Raw genomic sequence first — 20266 nt, 5'->3', positions numbered from 1 at the left:
CTTTTCTCTAGTTCCTCTTGTGGTGTCATGAGAACATGGGGTTTCCTAAAGATCGGTGTCAATAGAGAATCTGATTGCGAAGGGCGGGTCTGGACGATGAACCCACATCACTGGCTCAATGGGGATACCCGTCTCAAAACAAGATCTGTGTTACTGCGTGCCCATTGATGTGCTGAAGGCCCGATGAGGTACTTGGCACTCAAGAAGAGAGGAGGGGTAAACTAACACACAACATTGTGTGCTAAATGAGAAAACTAACTAGAAGGATAGTCGTAATTCAGGAAGGAGAGGCCCAGTTGTGAGAGAGAAGTCTTTGAGGATCCTTTGGAAACCTTCTTGGAGGAAGGAGATCTGAGACCTAAAGAGGAAGGGATACCATGTCCAGAGAGGAGAATGGCATGAACCACAGGAACAAGAGTTATTTGATGTGAGGTTGAGCAATGAGACGAGTGGTTGGATCACCTGAAGGTCACAGTTCAGGGACAACAATTATAAATCGTCCCTCTCAATAGGTAGTGCCATGACATCCTGAACACACAGTCTGTTCATTTTTAAGTTTATTAGGGCAGAGATGGTTCCTTTCCATTTTTGCTCCTTTTAATCACATATGATCCTTTTTGAATTAACACCTCTCAGAGAGTACAGGTTTATTAATAGCAGCAAAAAGAATGCAGAAGTGCCTGTGTAAGCCCTGCCCGTATATAAATAGTATAGCTCTCCTGATGCACCTCATCCCAGGTCCCAGCTATTCCAGTTCTGAATCATTAAGCCCATTATGCTTTTCCTCAGTAACTAGCTTTTAAGACACTGAGCTGGAAATCTCATGTTTACCAATGGAAGAGAGAAGATGACTTGAATCCTGAATTTAAACCAGTAAAGGTGACACAGTGGCAGCTTATGTGCCCACATTTTCCCTCTCTTAACTAGCACAGGCCATTATAAAGGGCGCGCTTCAGCATCTGACTGTTCACGAGAACTTTCTCATGAGGGGTGCCATTTTGTCAAGAACATCAGCGTAAGCAGTTAAACCTGACCCTATGAATGCCATTTTAAACTCTTTCTCTGCTTTTGAGACCCTGTAATAAGAGGATTTCTCCAAGATAAAATTACCTAACAGACATTGAATAATCAAAAATCGACTGACATATGGTATCACTTATATGTGTAATCTAAAAACACGACACAGATGACCTCATCTATGAAACGGAAACAGACAAGGAGAACAGACTTGAGGCTGCCAGGGGGATGAGAGGGGAGAGATTAGGAGTTTGGGATGAGCTGACGCAAACTATTACATATAGGATGGATAAACAACAAGGTCTGCCTGTATGGCACAGAAAACTGTATTCCATATCCTGTGATAAATCACAGTAGAAAGTGAAAGTCGCTCAGTTGTGTCCGACTCTTTCTGACCCCATGGACTATATAGTCCGTGGAATTCTCCAGGCCAGAGTACCAGAGTGGGTAGCCTTTCCCTTTTCCAGGGGATCTTCCCAACTCTGGGATCAAACCCAGGTCTCCCTCATTGCAGGTGGATTCTTTACCAGCTGAGCCACAAGGGAAGCCCAAGACTACTGGAGTGGGCAGCCTAAAACCACAATAGGGAAGACTATAAAAAAGAATATATCTATGTATATATCTGAAGAACTATGCATCACAGCAGAAATGAACCTGACATTGTTAATCAGCTACACTTCAAAGAGAAAATTAACTGAGGTTACTACCACCACTGAGCAGTTGTAAAGTGCACCATCACACTAGTTGGTTGTTTAGTAACTCAGGCAGATTTTGAAATCTCAGTAAACATGGAGGGCTGGGGTAGATCTCCAATCTCCTGTGTCACATGGGTAACCCACTGCTAACTAGGGTTACCCTGAGGATCTGTTCATGACAACCACGTTGGAATTAAGACCTCATAACTGGTTTGGATTTTGCTTTGAATAACACTCTCACTGCTAATGCATATACCAGCAAGTTAGACATTTGCCCAAGGAATTTCTAAGTGACTTGCAGATAATGTATTTTCATTCCTACTGATTGCTACCAGATTCTAGAACAGCTCAGCTGTTCACAGATGAATTGCCGTGGGAATCATGAAAATGAAGCTCAAACCACAGCTTTTCAAACCACTATCCATTCCTGTGGGTAGCAGATCCTTTTTAATCAATGCTTGAGAAACTGGCATGCTCCCTCTAATTGAATATAAATGTCTTTATTTCATTGAGAGAGACTTCCTAAAATTATTTAATTTTGCTGTTTTGCTGTAGAGAAATGTTTTCCAGTGGAGATACCTCTGACCCGTTTGCCGGAATCTATTTACTACCAGTGATTCCTTCTCTCTCCTATTATGTCAAATAAACCTGATTTTAGAGTGGAGTTGGGTTGTACTTGTTATTGACAGGATGTATGTGACAGCTGTCATGAGCAGCAAAGGCCATGCTTTTCCCCTGGGGTTCTGAGAGATCACCAGGCTTGGCTGAATAACGTTTCTGGCCTGAATCTGGAAAGATTAAAACATAACTCGTAGCTTTTCTGAACACAACCATTCACTGCCTGGTCTTAGTCTGAGTTTTGTGCAAGAAAGGAATCTTGCTTCCTGGTTGTTTATCTTGCTAAGAGAACATGTTCACAACCTTCTTCCTGAGTTCATTTAAACTACCTTGGTATCCCAAATCATCTATGTCATATTTTTCATGACTTCATGTGTGGTATTTAGTTAGAGGGAAATGTATAATTACAAAGCCATTAAAATAATTCCACTTGAAGAAAGCCATAGCAACAGTCTAAAAGACTTCACACATTATTATTAGCTCCCCCCAACTTTAGTGGTGTGAGCTGAGCATCTTGTATGCAGTGATGAGTCACCTGCTATAACTCTAATAGAACCCTAACTTCTTAGTCAAAATTCACAGGTAGTTTTTTCATAAAGCATTTCTGCAGAAATTGCCTACCCTGGAATTTGCCTCAGTTATCACTGTAATGAACATGTTTGTCATGATTTGGAAAGAGAGGCCAGCGTGGCTGTGACACTTACTGTCTTTACTGTAGTGCATCTTTCATAGCTCAAAGAAGTGAAAAAATCTGAGCCCGGCCAGAACTGGGCTTGTAACCAAGAAGGAAACCTTGTTAAAGGGCATGGTTGCATTTTCACGTCCCTTGCATCTCCCTGGGAAATTGTTGTTGTCCAGTCACTAAGTCGTGTCCAACTCTTTGCGACCCCATGGACTGCAGCATGCCAGGCTTCCCTGTCCTTCGCTGTCTCCTGGAGTTTGCTCAGACTCGTGTCCACTGAGTTAGTGATGCCATCCATTATGTCCCCCAATTGTGTAAATGCTCACCCTCTTACTGGAAATCCTTGGAAGAAGGGAAGCTTCTAAACCCAACTCTCCTGTTCTCATAGAACTAGGTGGGTACCTGGCCAGATAGTGGCCCCACCAAAAAAAAAAAAAAAAAAAATTCCTTTAGAGGATTTTAATCAAACACACACTCTTCATTTTCAGCCAGGCTCTCCTTCTCTTCGGGGCTTCCCCAGAAGCTCAGTGGTAAAGAATCTGCCTGCCAGTGCAAAAGACAGGGGTTCAATCTAGGTTGGGAAGATCCCCTGGAGAAGGAAATGGCAACCACTCCAGTATTCCTGCCTGGGAAATGCCATGGACCAAGGAGCCTAGCTGCATACAGCCCATGGGGTCGCAAGGAGTCAGACATGACTTAGCAACTAAGCAACAACCATCTTCTCCTCTGCCCCCTGCAAGGCTGCTAAGCTTGCTTCCCCATTTGCTCTGAGGATATTTCATCTGTATCCTTATAGCAATTTCTTTGAATGACAAAAACAAAATACCTCATGTACCTTGGTAAGACATAATTAATTTAGTTCCAGATATTTGAAGATATTTTAAATAAATCTAAAACCATCTCTATAGAAAATTAAATCAGCTCAGATAGGCTTTATTAAAAAATAATAACAATAATAACAAATGCCATCTGCCCGAAGGTGAGAAAGGGACCAATGACTTCCTGCTCCTGTATTTCTGTGATAATTAGAGCTGCAATTTTATGTTTGTGTGTTTGACATTGCTGCTTTTGATGAATTCAAACCAAAGGTTGCAGAATGGTGATTTATTTTCAAAGCTTTATATGCTAAGACCTAAGTTTCTGTTATCGCGTTTGTATTACGTTCTCTCTCTCTCTCTCTCTCTCTCCACGTACACAAGTTCAAACAAACCTTGACATAGAGAAAGCAAGGAATTAAGCACTTGCCATGTCTTAGGGGGAATAAAAAAGAAAAGAAAAAACAACTAGCGTTTTTCTCCGTTGCTTCCAGCACTCCTGTGCAGTACCCCTTGGTCCTCATTACTTACTTGGCATTAATGTGGATTTAGAATCTAATTTCAAAGGATTTCCTCCAGATATAGTTCTTGTGTTTATCAATAATGCAACCTTGGGAAATATTGTTCACGTACAGTATTTAAAGGAAAACACCACAGCGACATAATTTCCATATGTGTATGTGTGTGCTTAAGTTCAAACAGTTTTGTCTCATAAATATGTAAATTCAGCCTCCCTGTTTTAGTATCCCTGAAGCTCACCTGAATATTGCTGCCTGTCTCATTAAATCAACACAAACGGCTCAGTGAGACCCACAGCACAAGTTTCTCCTGGCCACAGCTCCCAGCCCTGGATGACTAGCAACCCCCAATGTGAAATGATGGACTAGAGGAAGCAGAGAAACCGCCAGCCACAGCCTTTAGCTACATTTTATATACAAGCAACCAGCCAGACCCTACTTTCTAAGTTAATTAACACAGGTCTCAATTTAACAGTAGCCCCCCAGAGATGTGACAAAAACTCCTTGTCATATAGGAGGCAGATAGGAAAGAATCAGATGGATATCAGACTCCACTCGTGGGGTGATTCTGTCGTGTGAATGACTCGGAAGTAGCTCAGTACAGCTGTTAGTACCACTGATTCCCAAACCTGGCTGGATATGGGCGTTGTCTGAGAAGTATTTAAAAATACAGATGTCTAGGCCCAGCCGCCAAGTAAAACACAATATAGGTTAAAGGGATATAATGGGGAATTCTGGGTTAAGTACAATTTCTCCTATTTGGAGAGGGTTTTAAAGCTTGTGCTTTGAAGCCAGTGTGCCTTTACAGATACATCAACACAGTGATTAGTTCATTATTGGGCTTCTTTGTTTTAATAATTGTTTTGTTACACAATAGCTTATAATTGCTTAATATTTTATACAAGACTACAAGATGCTTAATTATATGTAGTTGGTTCGTACTAAGGGGTTCAATATGTGGAGATTAAAGTAAGCAAGCTAAAAAACAAAAGCAAACATAAATCATGGTTGTATTTAAATAGAGGCCCTAAAGCAGAAATCTTTAAGGGGTATCATTTTCCTCAGTGATAATTATAAATGGATATCCATTTTAAGGGGGGATCAGGATGGGGAGTACATGTAAATCCATGGCTGATTCATGTCAATGTATGACAAAAACCACTACAATATTGTAAAGTAATTAGCCTCCAACTAATAAAAATAAATGGAAAAAATTAAAAAATGAAAATAAATGGGTTCCCAGGTGGCGCTAGGGGTAGAGAATCCACCTGCCAATGAAGGAGATGCAAGAGATGAAAGTTCGATTCCTGGGGTTTGGGAAGATCCCCTGGAGAAGGAAATGGCAACCCACTCAAGTATTCTTGCCTGGAGAATTCCATGCACAGGAAGCCAGGTGGGCTACAGTCCATGGGGCCAGAAACAGTCAGGCATGGCTGAGCAACTAAGCCCATCCATTTAAAAAATTGTTAATATCCTCCATTCTGCATCTCAGGAATGGCTTAGATAGTATAAATAACCCCAGGGCAAAAACAGAGTGACTTAGGTCATCTTTACATGTGTCTCACACCAATGAAAAATTACTTATGGGACAGTGTTAATAGCCATCTGACCTTCACATAACTCTTAAAAAATCAAGTATAGTATAGGAAAATGCAGGGAAATCTAACAGAAAAAATACTAGACCATATAACCAACAAGGATCTACTATATAACACAGAGAACTCTGCTCAGAGTTGAGTGGGGGGAGAATGGATATGTGTATGGCTGAGTCCCTTTGCTAGCCACTATCACAACATTGTTAATTGACTATATTCCAATATAAAATAAAAATGTAAAATACTAGACCATGAACAAGTATTGTATATAGTGGTTCTGTCACTGGCCCTTGTGACTAGAGGCAGATCACTTTCCTGAGGGTGCATGTCCATGTTTCCCTCTGTAAATAATGAAGTTTTAAATCACTAAGCACCTTAAATTCCCTTCAAGTGGGATAATGCTGTGTTGTTTTAAATATTCTATTTAAATATTAAAGTAACCTAGCTCTACACCAAGTAATGCATGACCTTGAACAAGCCTCTTCATCTCCTGACCTTGGTTTATTTCTCTGTACTTTCAGGCATTAAAGAACAGGGTACACCTCAGAGAGCCTAGTTAAATAGATCAGTACTTTGACAAGTCAACACTGTTGTTACTTCATGACTTTAATATGATTTGAATAAGCAAAGTTCATATTTGCCCCTGATTCTAATCTTGCACTAGAATGGCAAAAAGAAATTCATCTGTTACCATGCTAATGATTTTGTTTGTCTGTAAGTAAGCCCAAGTGAAAAACTGAAGCTTAAGGATAAGTGACTTGCCAAAGGCTACACAGAAATGTGATTAGATGCCTTGCCTTCCATTTTTGGTTTACAAGGTGAATGCTGTCTTCAGTATATGTACCCCCCAGAAGATTCCCATGCTCCCTTAAACCCAATGACATTAAACAAAAATACAAGTCCTTAGTGTGGTAAGGGAGAATTCATGACTTGGCTCCTACCTTCTATTTTCCATCATCTCCAGCCATACACTGTCCACCGTAACCTTCTATCCCAGCGTACCTTTGTGGAGAGTCCACTCAGTGTCTGGAATACACTCTCCCTCCCTTCCCATGAGTAGCCCCTATATTCACTTCTAGGTTCAGTTCAAATGTCACTTCCTCTATTAATTTCCCGATTCATTCCCTGGCCCCTCTGCCCATCTGGGTTAGGCACCTTCTCTCTTGCCTTAACCTTTGGGAATATACATATTGTAATACTCAGATACTATATTATACTCATATGCTCACTGTTCTAACGCTCTCTCTAGACTATGAGCTCCTTGGTGTTTCACTTCTGTCCACCCAGTGCCCAGCTCAGGCATCACTCTCCTGGACATTCATTAAATCTCCAAAGAGGGGACAGAGACCAGCATCTGTAAAGACCTAAAGTCAGCATCTGGCATTAATTCTGTTTCCTCCCACCCTGCCTCTTTCCTTCCACTGTTTGCAGCCCTCATTAGACACTGGCCACCCTGTTATTATGTCCAACTCTTAGACCCACAACATAATGAATGACCTAGTACTGCCCGGTCCAGGGTAGTAATTGCCAACCACATGTGCATATCTACATTTAAATCAAACATTTAGTTCCTTAGTCACTCTAACCACTCTGGCTAGTGGATACCATATTTGAACACACAGATGTGAACCTTTTCCATCACTGCAGAAAGTTCAGTGCTGGCTTCGGGCCCCAAGACACACCCCTCCTACCCCAGAAGAGCTGGTGAAGATGACACTGGAATGGACCGATTTAGTCCTGAGAAAAGACACTGGCAGCCTATTAATAATTTATGTGTACATGAAGGATAAAAGCTGGGAAGCTGCTTCTTAGAAACATTTTTATTAATGTTAAATCTATACACAGAAAGAGATGGGAAAGATAACTTCTGAAGCTGTTTTCACTCGCTGATAATTGAAATGTAAGTTTTATTGTATTTATAAGCCTAGCTGCCTTGCTTCTTACAATCTTTTTTAGACTCTGGGAAGATTATAGGCCATAATTAAAGGATTTCAGTTTTCCTATTTAGCCTAGCTCTGTAAAGAAATTTTAAGTCAATTAATGGTGATTTTTAAAATGAGGATTTAGGAAAATCTCTTATCTCCAGGAACGCTGAGAACCTCACATCCCCCGCCCCACAGTAGTTTAACATTTTGTACAGTTCTTATCTGTTCTGTTATTTCACTTGTCTTATCGATAGGATTCTGAACACCACAAATTTGGAACCAATTAAATGGTTTCCTTAGAATGTATGTGAATTGTATTTATATGAGATATAATTATAAATATTTCTCAGTAAAAGATAAAGGAATACTTATCTCAGCAATTTGATTTTTTTTTCTGAGATGAAGCTGACTTGACTACTTATTTTTTCTTGGCCTTTTGACATAACTTCCATGAATGCTACTACAAATAAACATGATACATGCACTCTGCATTTATTTTGAGCTAAAGGATACATATTGGTTGATGCCTGTGTTGGTTACAAACAAGGGAACCATAGTGGAGAGGGGCTGTGTTTCCCTTTCTCCTGAAATAGCATGCTGGGTCAGGTTAAATACAAATATATCCCTTGATTATGATGATAGCAGGATGAAATTCACACAATGGTGGAAACTCAACAGTATTACAGTTTGCATGGGGCAAAGGAGGTCTTCTGGTTTTAAAGACAGTATATATAAAAGCCTTGACAATACAATAATGAAGAACAATTGTTTCTTTGTGACCAGACACTTGTTTCTCAGCAGCCTGTAGCCCTTAGCCCTGACCTTGCAAGGATAGAAGGGTATAAAACTAGTGCGTGTCCATCATACTGTTGCCTATTTCTGGGAGACACCTGGAAGGAAGCATACCTATCTATGGGAGGAAAATGTGGAGGAAATTGTGTGTTTTATTGTTGTGCCTCTTTTCTTTTTCTTGTCCTATAGGAAGTGGTTTCAGATGAAAGGCATCAAGGTGGACAACTCCTGGAAGAACCAAAGTTGCTGCATTTCAAAGGGAATACTTTCAGTCTTCAGATCTCTGTCCTTGATATCCCCCCATTCCTCTGGAGAATTAAACCATTCACTGCCTGCCAGGTACTGGCCAAGTGGGTTTCCAATAGAAATAGCTTTGCTTTAACCAGCAGGCATATCACACACCCTAGAGTAAGGGTGCTCCTGACTTTCCTCCTCCTTTAAAACTATGGATTTTGTTTCAAAACTGTCACAGATGTGTAACTGTTTGGACTACACCCAGGGAAACCTATTGTCATAAATCTATGGATTCCTAATAGGTGGGGGGGGGGGGTGGGGGGAGGTGCTTGCATATCAGTAATATGACATTTATCCTCTCTCCTGTTTAAATCGCCACTCAGGATAGGTTGGAGACGGTCATTTAACAACTTAGAGCAATATTTCTTTGTGGGTTTGTTTTAATTCATACCAGTTCATTATGAGACACTGTTTTAATCCTGTTCACCTATAGAATGAACTGGATATTAGGGAGAAACCTTTTAAGGGTGATCATTTTGAGTTGTAGAGAGCTCTGGCCAGCCAGGTGGGATCAAGAGATTTTGTCCTAAATAGATGAAATGCTTGCTGCCAAATGAATTGAGCAAGATGGGAAGAAGAAATCACAAATTGAGAAACAAATAAATATTAATGCCTCTTAGAATATTTGTATGTAAAAATATTTATGTGTCATCACTCACATACCTCATTATTAGAGACTCAAAAAAATTTCAGGATGACTTAAGAGTCTCTTTGGATCATGTTAAGGAATTTTTGAATAATTACTTAGCATGAAAAGATATCAACTCGTGACCTTGTCACTGAATTCTATGAAAATTTTCAATGATAAGCAGTGTCATCAGAAGCAGCCAACTGGTCAACCATTGTTTCTTAAGCCAGAGTCCTCTGGATTTCAAGAGACAGGACATTTCCTTAACTCTGGAGCTTCTCAGAGACTGATACTGATCTGGACTCACAGGAGGCTTTCACAGTTCTCTGTTCTGCCCATCAATATAACCTGCAGAGCCCTGTGGGTTTTTTTAACCTTTCTATCTTTACAACATTCATTTTTTTAAAAAACATGCACAAGATATACCAGCTTGTCAGCATGGAAATAAGTCAAATCTCAAAGAGAAAAACCTTGACCGTGCCATGGGAGTTAGAAGAAAGTTGCACCATCACTGCTTTCTACTTCCAACATTCAGAATTTTCTAATCAAATAAGGCCATATTTTTCTGTTTACTTTTCAGACCTGTCATTACCTCAGGAGCTGCCCACTCTGTGTACAGTTTTAGTGCATTCAAACAAGTACCTCTCTCAGGGCCCTGAAAAGTTTTTTTGGATATTTAACATATTTTCTTATGGAGAGAGGTTTTCTATGAATAAATGTATTATTTATGATGTTCTAGACCTAGATGTCTCTGTTTCCCAGAAAGAAGTATTCAAAGTTTGCAGTCCAAATTGAACTTCAGGGTATTGTTAAAACAACTCCTGATAGTCATGCAAATTCCTCTGTTTTAATCTTTATTTAAGGGCATTGCTTCCCTGGATCTAATGCAAGTGACTCAGTCCAAAGTAACTATGAAGTTTAATGCTTGCAGATAAAAAAAAAAAAATCAGATAAAGATCATAACCTCTCAGGAACACTTAAACAACAATTCCAACACCAGGGATTCCAGTGAGAGCCTCAGGTAGAAAAGACTTGGAGGAGGCTAATGCCTGCTCACCCTGGAGGACTCAACAGGGCCAGCCAAAGCCAAAGGGTGCTGGCTGGCAAAGAAACCCAACAAACTTTACTGTCAGGATGGGTTGGATTGCATAGAGGTTGTGAACATGTATACAATATTTGACTTCTGTAATTGAGCATAATTTGAAAGAGTCTTGGAAGGCTGAAAAACAATTTAATTTTCTCTGCATCAGGTGGCTTGCCACTGAGGTTTCATTTCTACTTCATTTTTCTTTTTCACAAATGGCTTTCTGCTCTATTCTTCCTTTCTTTTCACCACCCTAAAACCAATTTCTTTACTCCTGTGATCACTGAACTCCCCTAGTATGTGTGACTACATATTGTGCTTGGCATAATGGCCAGGTTGTATCTGCTCCAGGTATCAGATGCATACACTTTGGGGAGGCTTTGGGTTCAGCCTGCTTGAACCTCATGGAGAGCATCGTGTGTGCTGACAAACTGGGTGTGGATAGTAGAGAAAGGCTTTTGATTTGGCTTAGTGGACAAGAACTCACAGAGCTCTACTGCAGAGACAGAAGACCCCACTACTGCTGACGTCACTTACAGGTCTCTCCTTCCCCTGGTAAATGTCCCCATCATCTTCCAGGTCAGTGGATGGAAGGGTTAGAGTTATTGGTATCCCCAGTATCCCTGTCTTCTTATTCCTCTCTCCCTTTCTTTAACTTCAAAGCAGCAATCTAGGAATTGACATTTTCCAATTGGTACCCAAAGCTGACTCTCTAAGAAATCTTCCTTTTTTCTTTCCAATCTGGGCAAGGTGGAATTTCCCAGGAAGGGTGGTATCCAGTGCATAAAACATTAATAGCTGCCCTATGAGACACCAACTAAGAAAGATTCTTAGAATAATGTGAGGTCCAGGTTGAGTTTAGAGCTATGTGATGAGAGCCTAGCTATAGGAGGATCAACTAGATTTTAAATCTTGCTGGTTTCAATTCTGGAGGATGACAGTCTATGAAATGCTAGGGTACGAACCTTATTGCTTATGAAACAAGGTAGGATTGGTGAAAGGGAGGGGCAGGTAAGGTTACAAGAGTTCTTATGAGACCTGGTTACCATAGCACCCACTAACCTTGATTCAAAGAAAGCAAGGGCCCCACAATGCTAGTCCTTCCAAAATAAACAATTATTCATAAGACTCTACCACAACAAGTGATATGCTGTTGTCCCCTTAGAAGACTCAACAACCTTCCTCTGCATGGAAGTAACTCTGCTCTCAGTAGGTTACTGGGGCCTGAGAGCTACTGAATCATCATATCCCCTCTTCTTTGCTGACTGTGGGGGTAGAGAAGCTGTAAAAATATTATAAAGCTGAATCTAATAAAATATTAATTTATTTTTTAAATCCTACAGAACACCAAGCCAGGCTGTCACCTCCGTAGGATGAAAGCAGCTGTCTTACAGCATGCTGTGTATCTTGGAGAACCCAGTGTCTGTCTCCTGCTAGGATGCGATTTACATTCTCTCCATCTGCTAGGAGACTAATTATAATGGGACTCAAAAAGAAAACATTTCCGGAATTCTTTAAACACCCATAACTTTGCTACACTTTGTCCTCTAGTATTACTTTCCCCAGAATTCCTCTCAGCTCAATGAGCATCTTGGTGTTTTGTTGTGTATTTTGGGGGGGGGGGGGGCAGGGGAGGAGAATAAATGAAAGCAAAGATGATTGCCCTGGAAACACACTAATCGCAGTGCTTTTATTATTTTTAAATGTTTTGTTGAGCACCGTTGGCAGCTGCTACTCAAGTCAACAACAACAAAAATATTCTTTTGACATAGTCTAAAATCAGATTTTTTAAATGTTTTGATGGTGTGCAGTGCAGTGGAAAGAAAAGCAAGAGGCATTTTTGTTTGTTTGCCAATTCTCGTGTCTTTCTGCAAGAAAAGATTATGTCTGCACTGGGATCTTCCAGTGTTCTCAGGAGGAAATACACAAAATTTAGCAAGCGACACAACTTTTCAACACATCATCAGTGCCATCCTTTTTTTTTTTCTTTTTTTAACGAAGGTAGTATTACCAAAGATTCAAAGCCACTGCAGGCTTGTTGAAGAGCTAGACCTTGAATTCAGCTCTATCTTGTTCTGAAGTCCAAACATTTATATTACACTATAATGACTCAAAATTTCAGTTTTAGAAAACAAAGACCTCTTTAGTTAGCATAGTTAGGCAGAAACACCTTATTTAGGCGAAAGCATCAAAGAACCATGGAGCCCTCTGTTATACTTATTTTCACTGAATGGGGATGATACTGAGTGAGTATAAAAATGTAACATATATTCACTACCATGCATTAAATAGATAGCGAGTGGGAAGCTGCAACTGTACTCCAATAAATTTAAAAAATGCACTGGTCTGGAGAAGAGTGCATTTCAGGGCTAGAAGATTGAGGCTGGACAGAGGGAGGATGGCGTGAGAGGACAGAAGCCCTTGAAGGCCTGGCAGGGGGCTGTGTTGACGACGGCAGGCATCCTGGGGCCATTCTATTCTGGTCCCCCAGGCAAAGGGATCATGTAATGAAAGCAGAGCTTCCAGTTGATGTGGTGACACCAGTGACTCCACTCGTGATTACAGGCTCTTCCCTGAGAAATACCAGTCAACTGCTTTCTGCTTCTTCCCCAGTCAAGCCCCAGTCCTCTCATTAATTCTGTGTCGTAGAGACAAGAGACGGGAGGCTTGGTGAGCAGGCTACTCCAGTTAGCTATGATGAGACCAGAGAAGAGGCTCACACATGGAGACAGAAAAATGGGGGAATGACAGCAAGAGAGATGGCGATAATCCATTCATAAAAGGTAGACTTGGGACTGCCCTGGTGGTCCAGTGGTCAAGACTCCACACTCCCAAGGCAGGGGCATGGGTTCGGTTCCTGGCCAGGGAAGAGTCCACATGCTGCATGGTGTCCCCTCCCAGCCTCCCCCCCAAAAATGGTAGACTCATTTGAGAAAGGAAAGGCCAACTAAAAGTTATATTGATTGGGGTATAATGTCAACGGTGGCTGATAATGAAATAAAAGCCAGGACTTCAGCTGCTAGAGTCCTCCAGAGACATGGCAATTGGGCGTACGTGAGCAGATGAGGATTTGAAGGGCTCAGTTGGTGGAGAGAGAAGAGCTGAAGGCTGAGATAGGAAGTCAGAGTTACCCTGGCTTACTGAACCAGGACACAGCGTGAGTCAGATTAGACAGCAAGGAGAAACGGCGGACCGTGTCTAGTATCGAAGTATCTGGGATAGAACTTGGTGCAGGTGGACAGTCGTTTTTGAGTGTTTTAGGGAGTGACTTCCTCTCAGGTTTGATGGCAGGCCCACCAATCAGGCTTCCCTGGTGGCTCAGAGGGTAAAGGGTCTGCCTGCAATGCGGGAGACCCGGGTTCGATCCCTGGGTTGGGAAGATCCCCTGGAGAAGCAAATGGCAACCCACTCCAGTACTGTTGCCTGGAAAATCCCATGGACGGAGAAGCCTGGTGGGCTCCAGTCCATGGGGTCACAAAGAGTTGGACACGACTAAACAACTTCACTTTCACCACCAATCAGCAGTGCCCTCCACTGCTAGGAGGGAAAGAGAAGAGCTCATAAGTAAGTCTCTGTTTAGGAAGAAAGTGGGAAAGAGGTACCATTCACTGGTCCGGTGCTGCTGTCTTGCTGGTATATGAGCAAGCTATACCCCAGCCATGGGTTTCCTTGGTGACCATTAGCGTCATGCTTCTCCCAACATTTGCCCTGGACAGCAGCCTCTCTGTGGGAACCCACTAGTGAACCTTCCAGCATACCCAGCTCATCTTAGTTTCTCAAAAGACTACTTCCAACCCACTGGCGTTTCATTAGAGAATGGTTTGGGTCAAGAAAAAAATATTTTAATCAAGGGATTGATGTGCTTATAAAACCTTTGGAAAACCGGGGAGAGCCAAGGTCAGAGAAAGCCCCCAGAGGTATGAGGAAATCAGCAAGTTCTGTGATTTGGGGAAACCACCACAGCCCTGAAGCAGACAGTTCTCAGAAGCCCGTGCACACCTCACATATGCAATCTGCTGAACCCTTGAGGTTTGCTTGCTGGCACCAGAGGAACAGAAACCATTTCTGCTCCTTCCCTTCCTTGCAAGTTTAAAACAAGTACTTCTCATTGGCAGAATGGAAATGTGAACGCCATGCTGGTGAGGGCCATGAAATGTAGTTTTCAGGCTTCTAGTTCTTTCTATGTAGGGGAACACTGAGGATGGGAGAGAATTGCCTTCTTCCTAATAGCCCACATTCTGCACAGGGATAAAGTCAGTGAATGCTGCAGTGTCAACATATAGACCTTCTCTGAGTCCTTAGTCCATTGCCTTTCCCTTGGTTCAAGTTTAAGAACAATCAATCAAACAACACCCCTGCATCCCTTGCTGGGATGCGTGGTAGGGGTTAATGCCTGATTTCTTTCCCTTGTGTTTCCCAAAACTGGCTCTCCTGTACTCAAGTCTTCAACAATCTAAACTCCATCTCTGCCTGCTGATCCCCCACAGCCAGTACCCAGAAATCAGGATCTTTGAGACTTCCTGCAGAGAAAAATGAGGAAACCTGCAAGTGTATAGCTTGAAACTCAGGGATAACCAGGGAACTCTTGGTTCCTTCAAGTGGGTAAACTGAATTCTAAACATGGCTCGTAGTCTTGTAATACCTGCTGACACCATCACCAGTCACATTTCAGAGAATCAAAGTTCCAGACTTGATCCATCTTTCGCCACCTTTCAGCGTCAGTATTGGAGAAATTTTGTGTGTGTAGCAACAGGTAAAGAGCAAATGAGTGAGTCAAGGAAAAGAGAAAGAAGTGAGATGCAGATTACTCTAGGCTGGGAATATGAGGTCATTGCCAAGAACCAGAGCCTGATTCCAGTAAGAGGGAAAGACTTTCTGGTAGATGGAAGAATATCGGTGACTGACTGACCTCCACTTCATAAATATATACCCACATGCCCGAGACAATTGCTGGTCAGCCCTGGCTGGTCATGGGGAAAAGGAGAATGTAGGTTTTATAACTGCCCCCCCACCACCAACCTCATTTAGTGAAATGGCTTTTGCCACTCGATTGTAAGTCCCTTTAAAGTGGAGACCAGACCTAAATTCTTACTATTCCTTTACTGTTTATCTAGTACAGTGTCTGGTTATTAGAAGGCATTGTACATATAAGCGTAGAGTGGATGAATTGAGTGAATGAGGAATTGACAAACTAGATTGTTCTGGGCTAACCTGTTGTGTTTGGTCTCTCTCTGCGGTGTGTGTGTATGTGTGTGATCCTGCAGTAGGTATAATTTTTATGCTGGATACATAGCAATATTATGGTTATACAGTTCAGTATGAGGCTGTGGTATGGACATAAGTTCTGGCCAGTCACTTCTTCATAATTTTCATGTGCATAAGATGATAACATCCTACCCTGGGCTTAGGTAGCAAAGAGCAGGCGTCTACTAGGAATCCTCCCATAGGAGTCTTCTAAAGAATCTTTTTGTCATGGAAAAACATGGTGATTAACTTTTGATGGTCTTTGTCCTTGTGTGTGTCACCGAGTGAAATCTGAGTTCTTGCAGCATGGTTTTGAAATTCGAATATTATCAATTGGAATTGACATTAATTACTTTTGTGCTGCCTGGCATATGCTAGGACATTATTTCTGCAACAATTCCACCAGAGTCGCTCAGGCAATTATCTCTGCTGCCATCACCATCATCATGGTCACCCTAATTACTGTGATTAGGTCTGTCCTGCACTCTGCTCATCTCAGCTGGGCTCGGCACACCCCAGCCCTCTCCTCTCCCCTCTGTCTCCCCCGCAGGAAGTCCCGTTCTCCCGCGTGTGGTGCAGTAACCGGCAGCCCCTGCATTGTGCCTTCTCCCTGGAGCGCTACACGCCCACCACCACCCAGCTGTCCTGCAAAATCTGCATCCGGCAGCTCAAAGGCCATGAACAGATCCTCCAAGTGCAGACGTCAATCCTCGAGGTGAGTCCTTGGTCTCCAGGTCACTTGACCTCGTTTCTAAAGCCCATTAAGAGTTATATACCTATCTTAGTTGAGCTATATGTATAGCATGAAAGAGATTCAAAACACACTCACTCTTTTAACCCTCATTACTGATAACAGCAAAATCAACTTTTTCGTAGGCTGAAGATTTGAACTGGACCTGGAAACATAACTGATCAGAGCGTAGGCTCTGTGGAGGGACCTTTGGGGAAGGAACTGGTCCAGGGCGTCTTATACACAAAACCACAACCAATCAAACAGTTCATGGTAGACCTGGAATCAGCTGAAATTCATTTGAATTGAGACACATACCATAAGAAAACACAAGGTCACCACTGGGCTGCTTTTCTGCCAGTTCAGACGAGTTTCCAGGAGTCAGTTTCCCCTCTGTGTTATTTCATCTTCAAGGCTTTGTTTCCTTACTGTCTTACAATTTTTTGATACCCTCCAGGATCAGGGTTCTACACATCTCCATCTCCATGAAGCCCAGATTTCATCAGTGCAATAAGAGACAGGATGGATAATAATCTCACTCTCCAAAGTAAGGGCATAGTGCAAAAAGGGATAAGACCTTGTCCAAGGTCACATGACTACTCAAGGGCAGAGTTAGAATGGGAGTCGCCCAGGAACGTGCGCACCGCCACGGCTTTGGCTGGCCCTAATGATTGAACGGCCCCGTGGCTCTGAGCTTCAGCTTACTGAGTAGACTATGGCCTTTCCCCTTGAATGGTTACTTCAGCAGGGGAGAGTAGCTGAGGGGTGGAACCAGAGGAGCTGATGACGCCTTATTTAGCAATTTCAAGGCAATCCCTGGCTAGTTTAGAAACACACACACTGTTTTGTTCATCTTAGAACATGTACATGTATATATACATATGAGCTTCCCTGGTGGCTGTGTTAAAGAGTCCACCTGCCAATGCAGGAGACGCAGGCTCAATCCCTGGGGTCAGAAAGATCCCCTGGAGAAGGAAATGGCAACCCGCTCCAGTATTCTTGCCTGGGAAACCCATGGACAGAGGAGCCTGGTGAGCTACTGTCCAGGGGATTGCAGAGTCAGGCAGGACTTAGTGACTAAACATCAACATATATACATACATACACTTATACCTTTGTGTTTGCATATATAAATAAGACATATTCATTCGTTCACACTTAGCAGAAGGTTTAACACCTTTTGTATCCATACCACTCAATTTCAGGCTTGATTTTTCTCAAAACATGTAGTCTGCATAGCATCACCACTTCTCTCCATTCTCGCTGCACTTCATTGTTTATGCAAAATGAGCATTGCTAATCCCCCCAAACAGTTTCCTCTGAAGTGCGGATGGCTTTCCAAAGGAGTGTGTCTCAAAATTGATAGCTGTCTTAACTGACATGTTTCTACCATATTTGCATTCGTTATTGCCAATTAGCATTATGCACTAAGGTAGTCCTGATCAGAAAGGTAGATGCAGAAACCTCAGGCAAAAAAAAAAAAGAAACCTCAGGCAAGATATATTTAGAGTCTCTTTTTTGAACAGTCATGGCATTTTTAACACAATACCTTTCAAAGTAAAATACAAATCGTATGGGAGTTAGTTCTAAAATAAAAAGCAAATCTGAGAAGAGCTGCATTTCAGAATGAAAAGTGAAAAGGCAGGACATAAAGGTGCCACTGATGAAAATTTCCATAAATATCTGTTAACAGGTCAGCAAAAGAATTCCAGGTTTAAAAGGTTTTTTACTTTCTAAGGCACCCAGATACTGAAAATCAGTTTCAGCTATTATAAGATGTTTGTGTAAAAGGAATGTAATAAGGTGATACTACATCTTGGTACCTTTGCATCTTGCTTAAATAAACTCTAAAAGTTCATGGAGAGAAAATGAGCTAATAAACCTAATCTTCTTAACTCTCCAGTTCTGATGCTTCACAAAGTTTACCGTCACTTTGGAAAGCCTTAAAGAACATGACATCACCATCTTTCTTGATAAAAGGAGGCAAAAGTATAAGAATAATATCTAGATAATCAGTGTTGGACTACAGCTATCTGATTTGTAGGCTGCTGCACTTTAGAAGTTTTATTAACTTGTTTGATCCTATAAGGATCATTTCATTAATAGCTTTAAGTGTCCCTGCTGAATTTTGGCCCAGTTCATCCCCATTTCTTTCTACCAAACTATTTCTTAGGCAGATCTCACTGACCATCATTTTCAATGTCAGAAGAAAATTAATTTTTAAGACCCACTATATGTCAGGTCCTATTTCATATGCTTTCATGTATAATCATCAGAATTCTGTAGGTTAGTATTATACCATCACAATTTAAAACAATCTCACGGAAGTCAGCCTTCTTATCCAAGATCATAGAGCGAACTGGATGAGTAGCCAGAGTTCCCAGCTGAGACACTTGACTTTAAGATCAAAGTCTGGCTTTCTATTCAATACTACATCTGGATCCCAATCAAGGGGGTTTAATTTCTTAGTCCTAACCATGGGCCGTGTCCAGAATACAAGCCCCCTCTTTAAGGGCTTAGGCAGTAGTGACAAACATCACAACATCAGCATTTTTCCCCTAAGTCTGAAAGTAGATGGAAATTAGAAAAGTCTTTCCTCGAGACTGAAGAAGAATGAAATGCACCTGTTTGTTTGTTGGGCTGGAATGAAGTATTCATCCTGCTGATCTTCAGGAACAGAATTGATTCCCTACATAGAGGTCTGTTTGCAAAAGGATGTCTTGACTGAATGATCACTCAACTCAAGGTCCTTCCAACCCTGGGACTGTCTCAATGCTGAGAAAACACACATCTGGTGGTATATCTGGGATTAAAAAACATCCTCTTCTCCCTAAAAATGACTTGGTTTTTATGGTAGATGTTTCAAAGAAAACAAAGATAAAGTTCTGTGAAAGGTGGGAATACTTGGAGAGAGGCAGGATATATTCAAGACATGGGTCTATATCAATCAGTGAGGCAACAATAATAGATAAATTATTAAAATGCATCATATTTCATGGTCACTATGCTAATGCAGAAAGATTCTGTGTTAGGTGGTTTTAATAAGTTAGTAATAGGCTATCATTGATTATTATTAATAATAGAACTAAAACTTTGAAGCTTCCAACAGATGTCTTTGAAATATGTACTTAAATATCCACTCCCCCCCCAAAAATTCCCACATTTCTGGGCTCAGAGCTCCTCCTTCCTACCCTAATTTACAATGGAACCTTGAGAGATAAAAGATACATGTATGTGTGTGTGTGTACGTGTGTATGTATGTATATATAAACATTGATTTTAAATTAATTAATGCGGTGAGCATCTTCATTGAAGGCATTTGGTTCTTTCTGCTCAGCCCCACATCCATCATGTCACTTCATGCCTCTTATCTAAATGGCTTTCCAAATATAATCATTCATATCACTCAAATTTAAAAAGTATTTCAGTGATTAAGGTAATATATCTTTTCTGTTCTTTAGAGTGGCCATTATTATGTCATTCTTTAGAAGCAGGTTGGTTCTCCTTAAATTAACCCAACTAAATTACCTAGTGATGATCACTAATTGATACTCAATAAAGCAACAGTATTGCTGATCTAAGAACTGGTGTGTGTTGTGTGTGCTTAGACACTCAGTCGTGTCTGACTC

General features: G+C 41.4%; 1 protein-coding gene across 9 annotated transcripts in view; it reads left to right on the top strand.

The window, feature by feature from the left end:
• UNC5D (unc-5 netrin receptor D) overlaps positions 1-20266 on the top strand; it is a 612862-nt gene that overhangs the window by 569127 nt on the left and 23469 nt on the right. For 8 of the 9 annotated variants that reach the window (XM_070459905.1, XM_070459906.1, XM_070459904.1 and 5 more), the window contains 2 exons: positions 8847-8996; positions 16458-16622. In XM_070459905.1, the coding sequence (XP_070316006.1) occupies positions 8847-8996; positions 16458-16622 (315 nt within the window). Of the gene's footprint in view, positions 1-8846; positions 8997-16457; positions 16623-16783; positions 20170-20266 lie in introns of those variants that run through there. The other variant, XM_070459908.1, reaches the window with a different exon arrangement.

The sequence above is a fragment of the Odocoileus virginianus genome, chromosome 32 (assembly GCF_023699985.2).
Source record: "Odocoileus virginianus isolate 20LAN1187 ecotype Illinois chromosome 32, Ovbor_1.2, whole genome shotgun sequence".
NCBI lineage: Eukaryota > Metazoa > Chordata > Mammalia > Artiodactyla > Cervidae > Odocoileus > Odocoileus virginianus.
The sequence above is the reverse complement of the archived record's forward strand: the minus strand, read 5'-3'. Positions and strand labels throughout refer to the sequence as shown.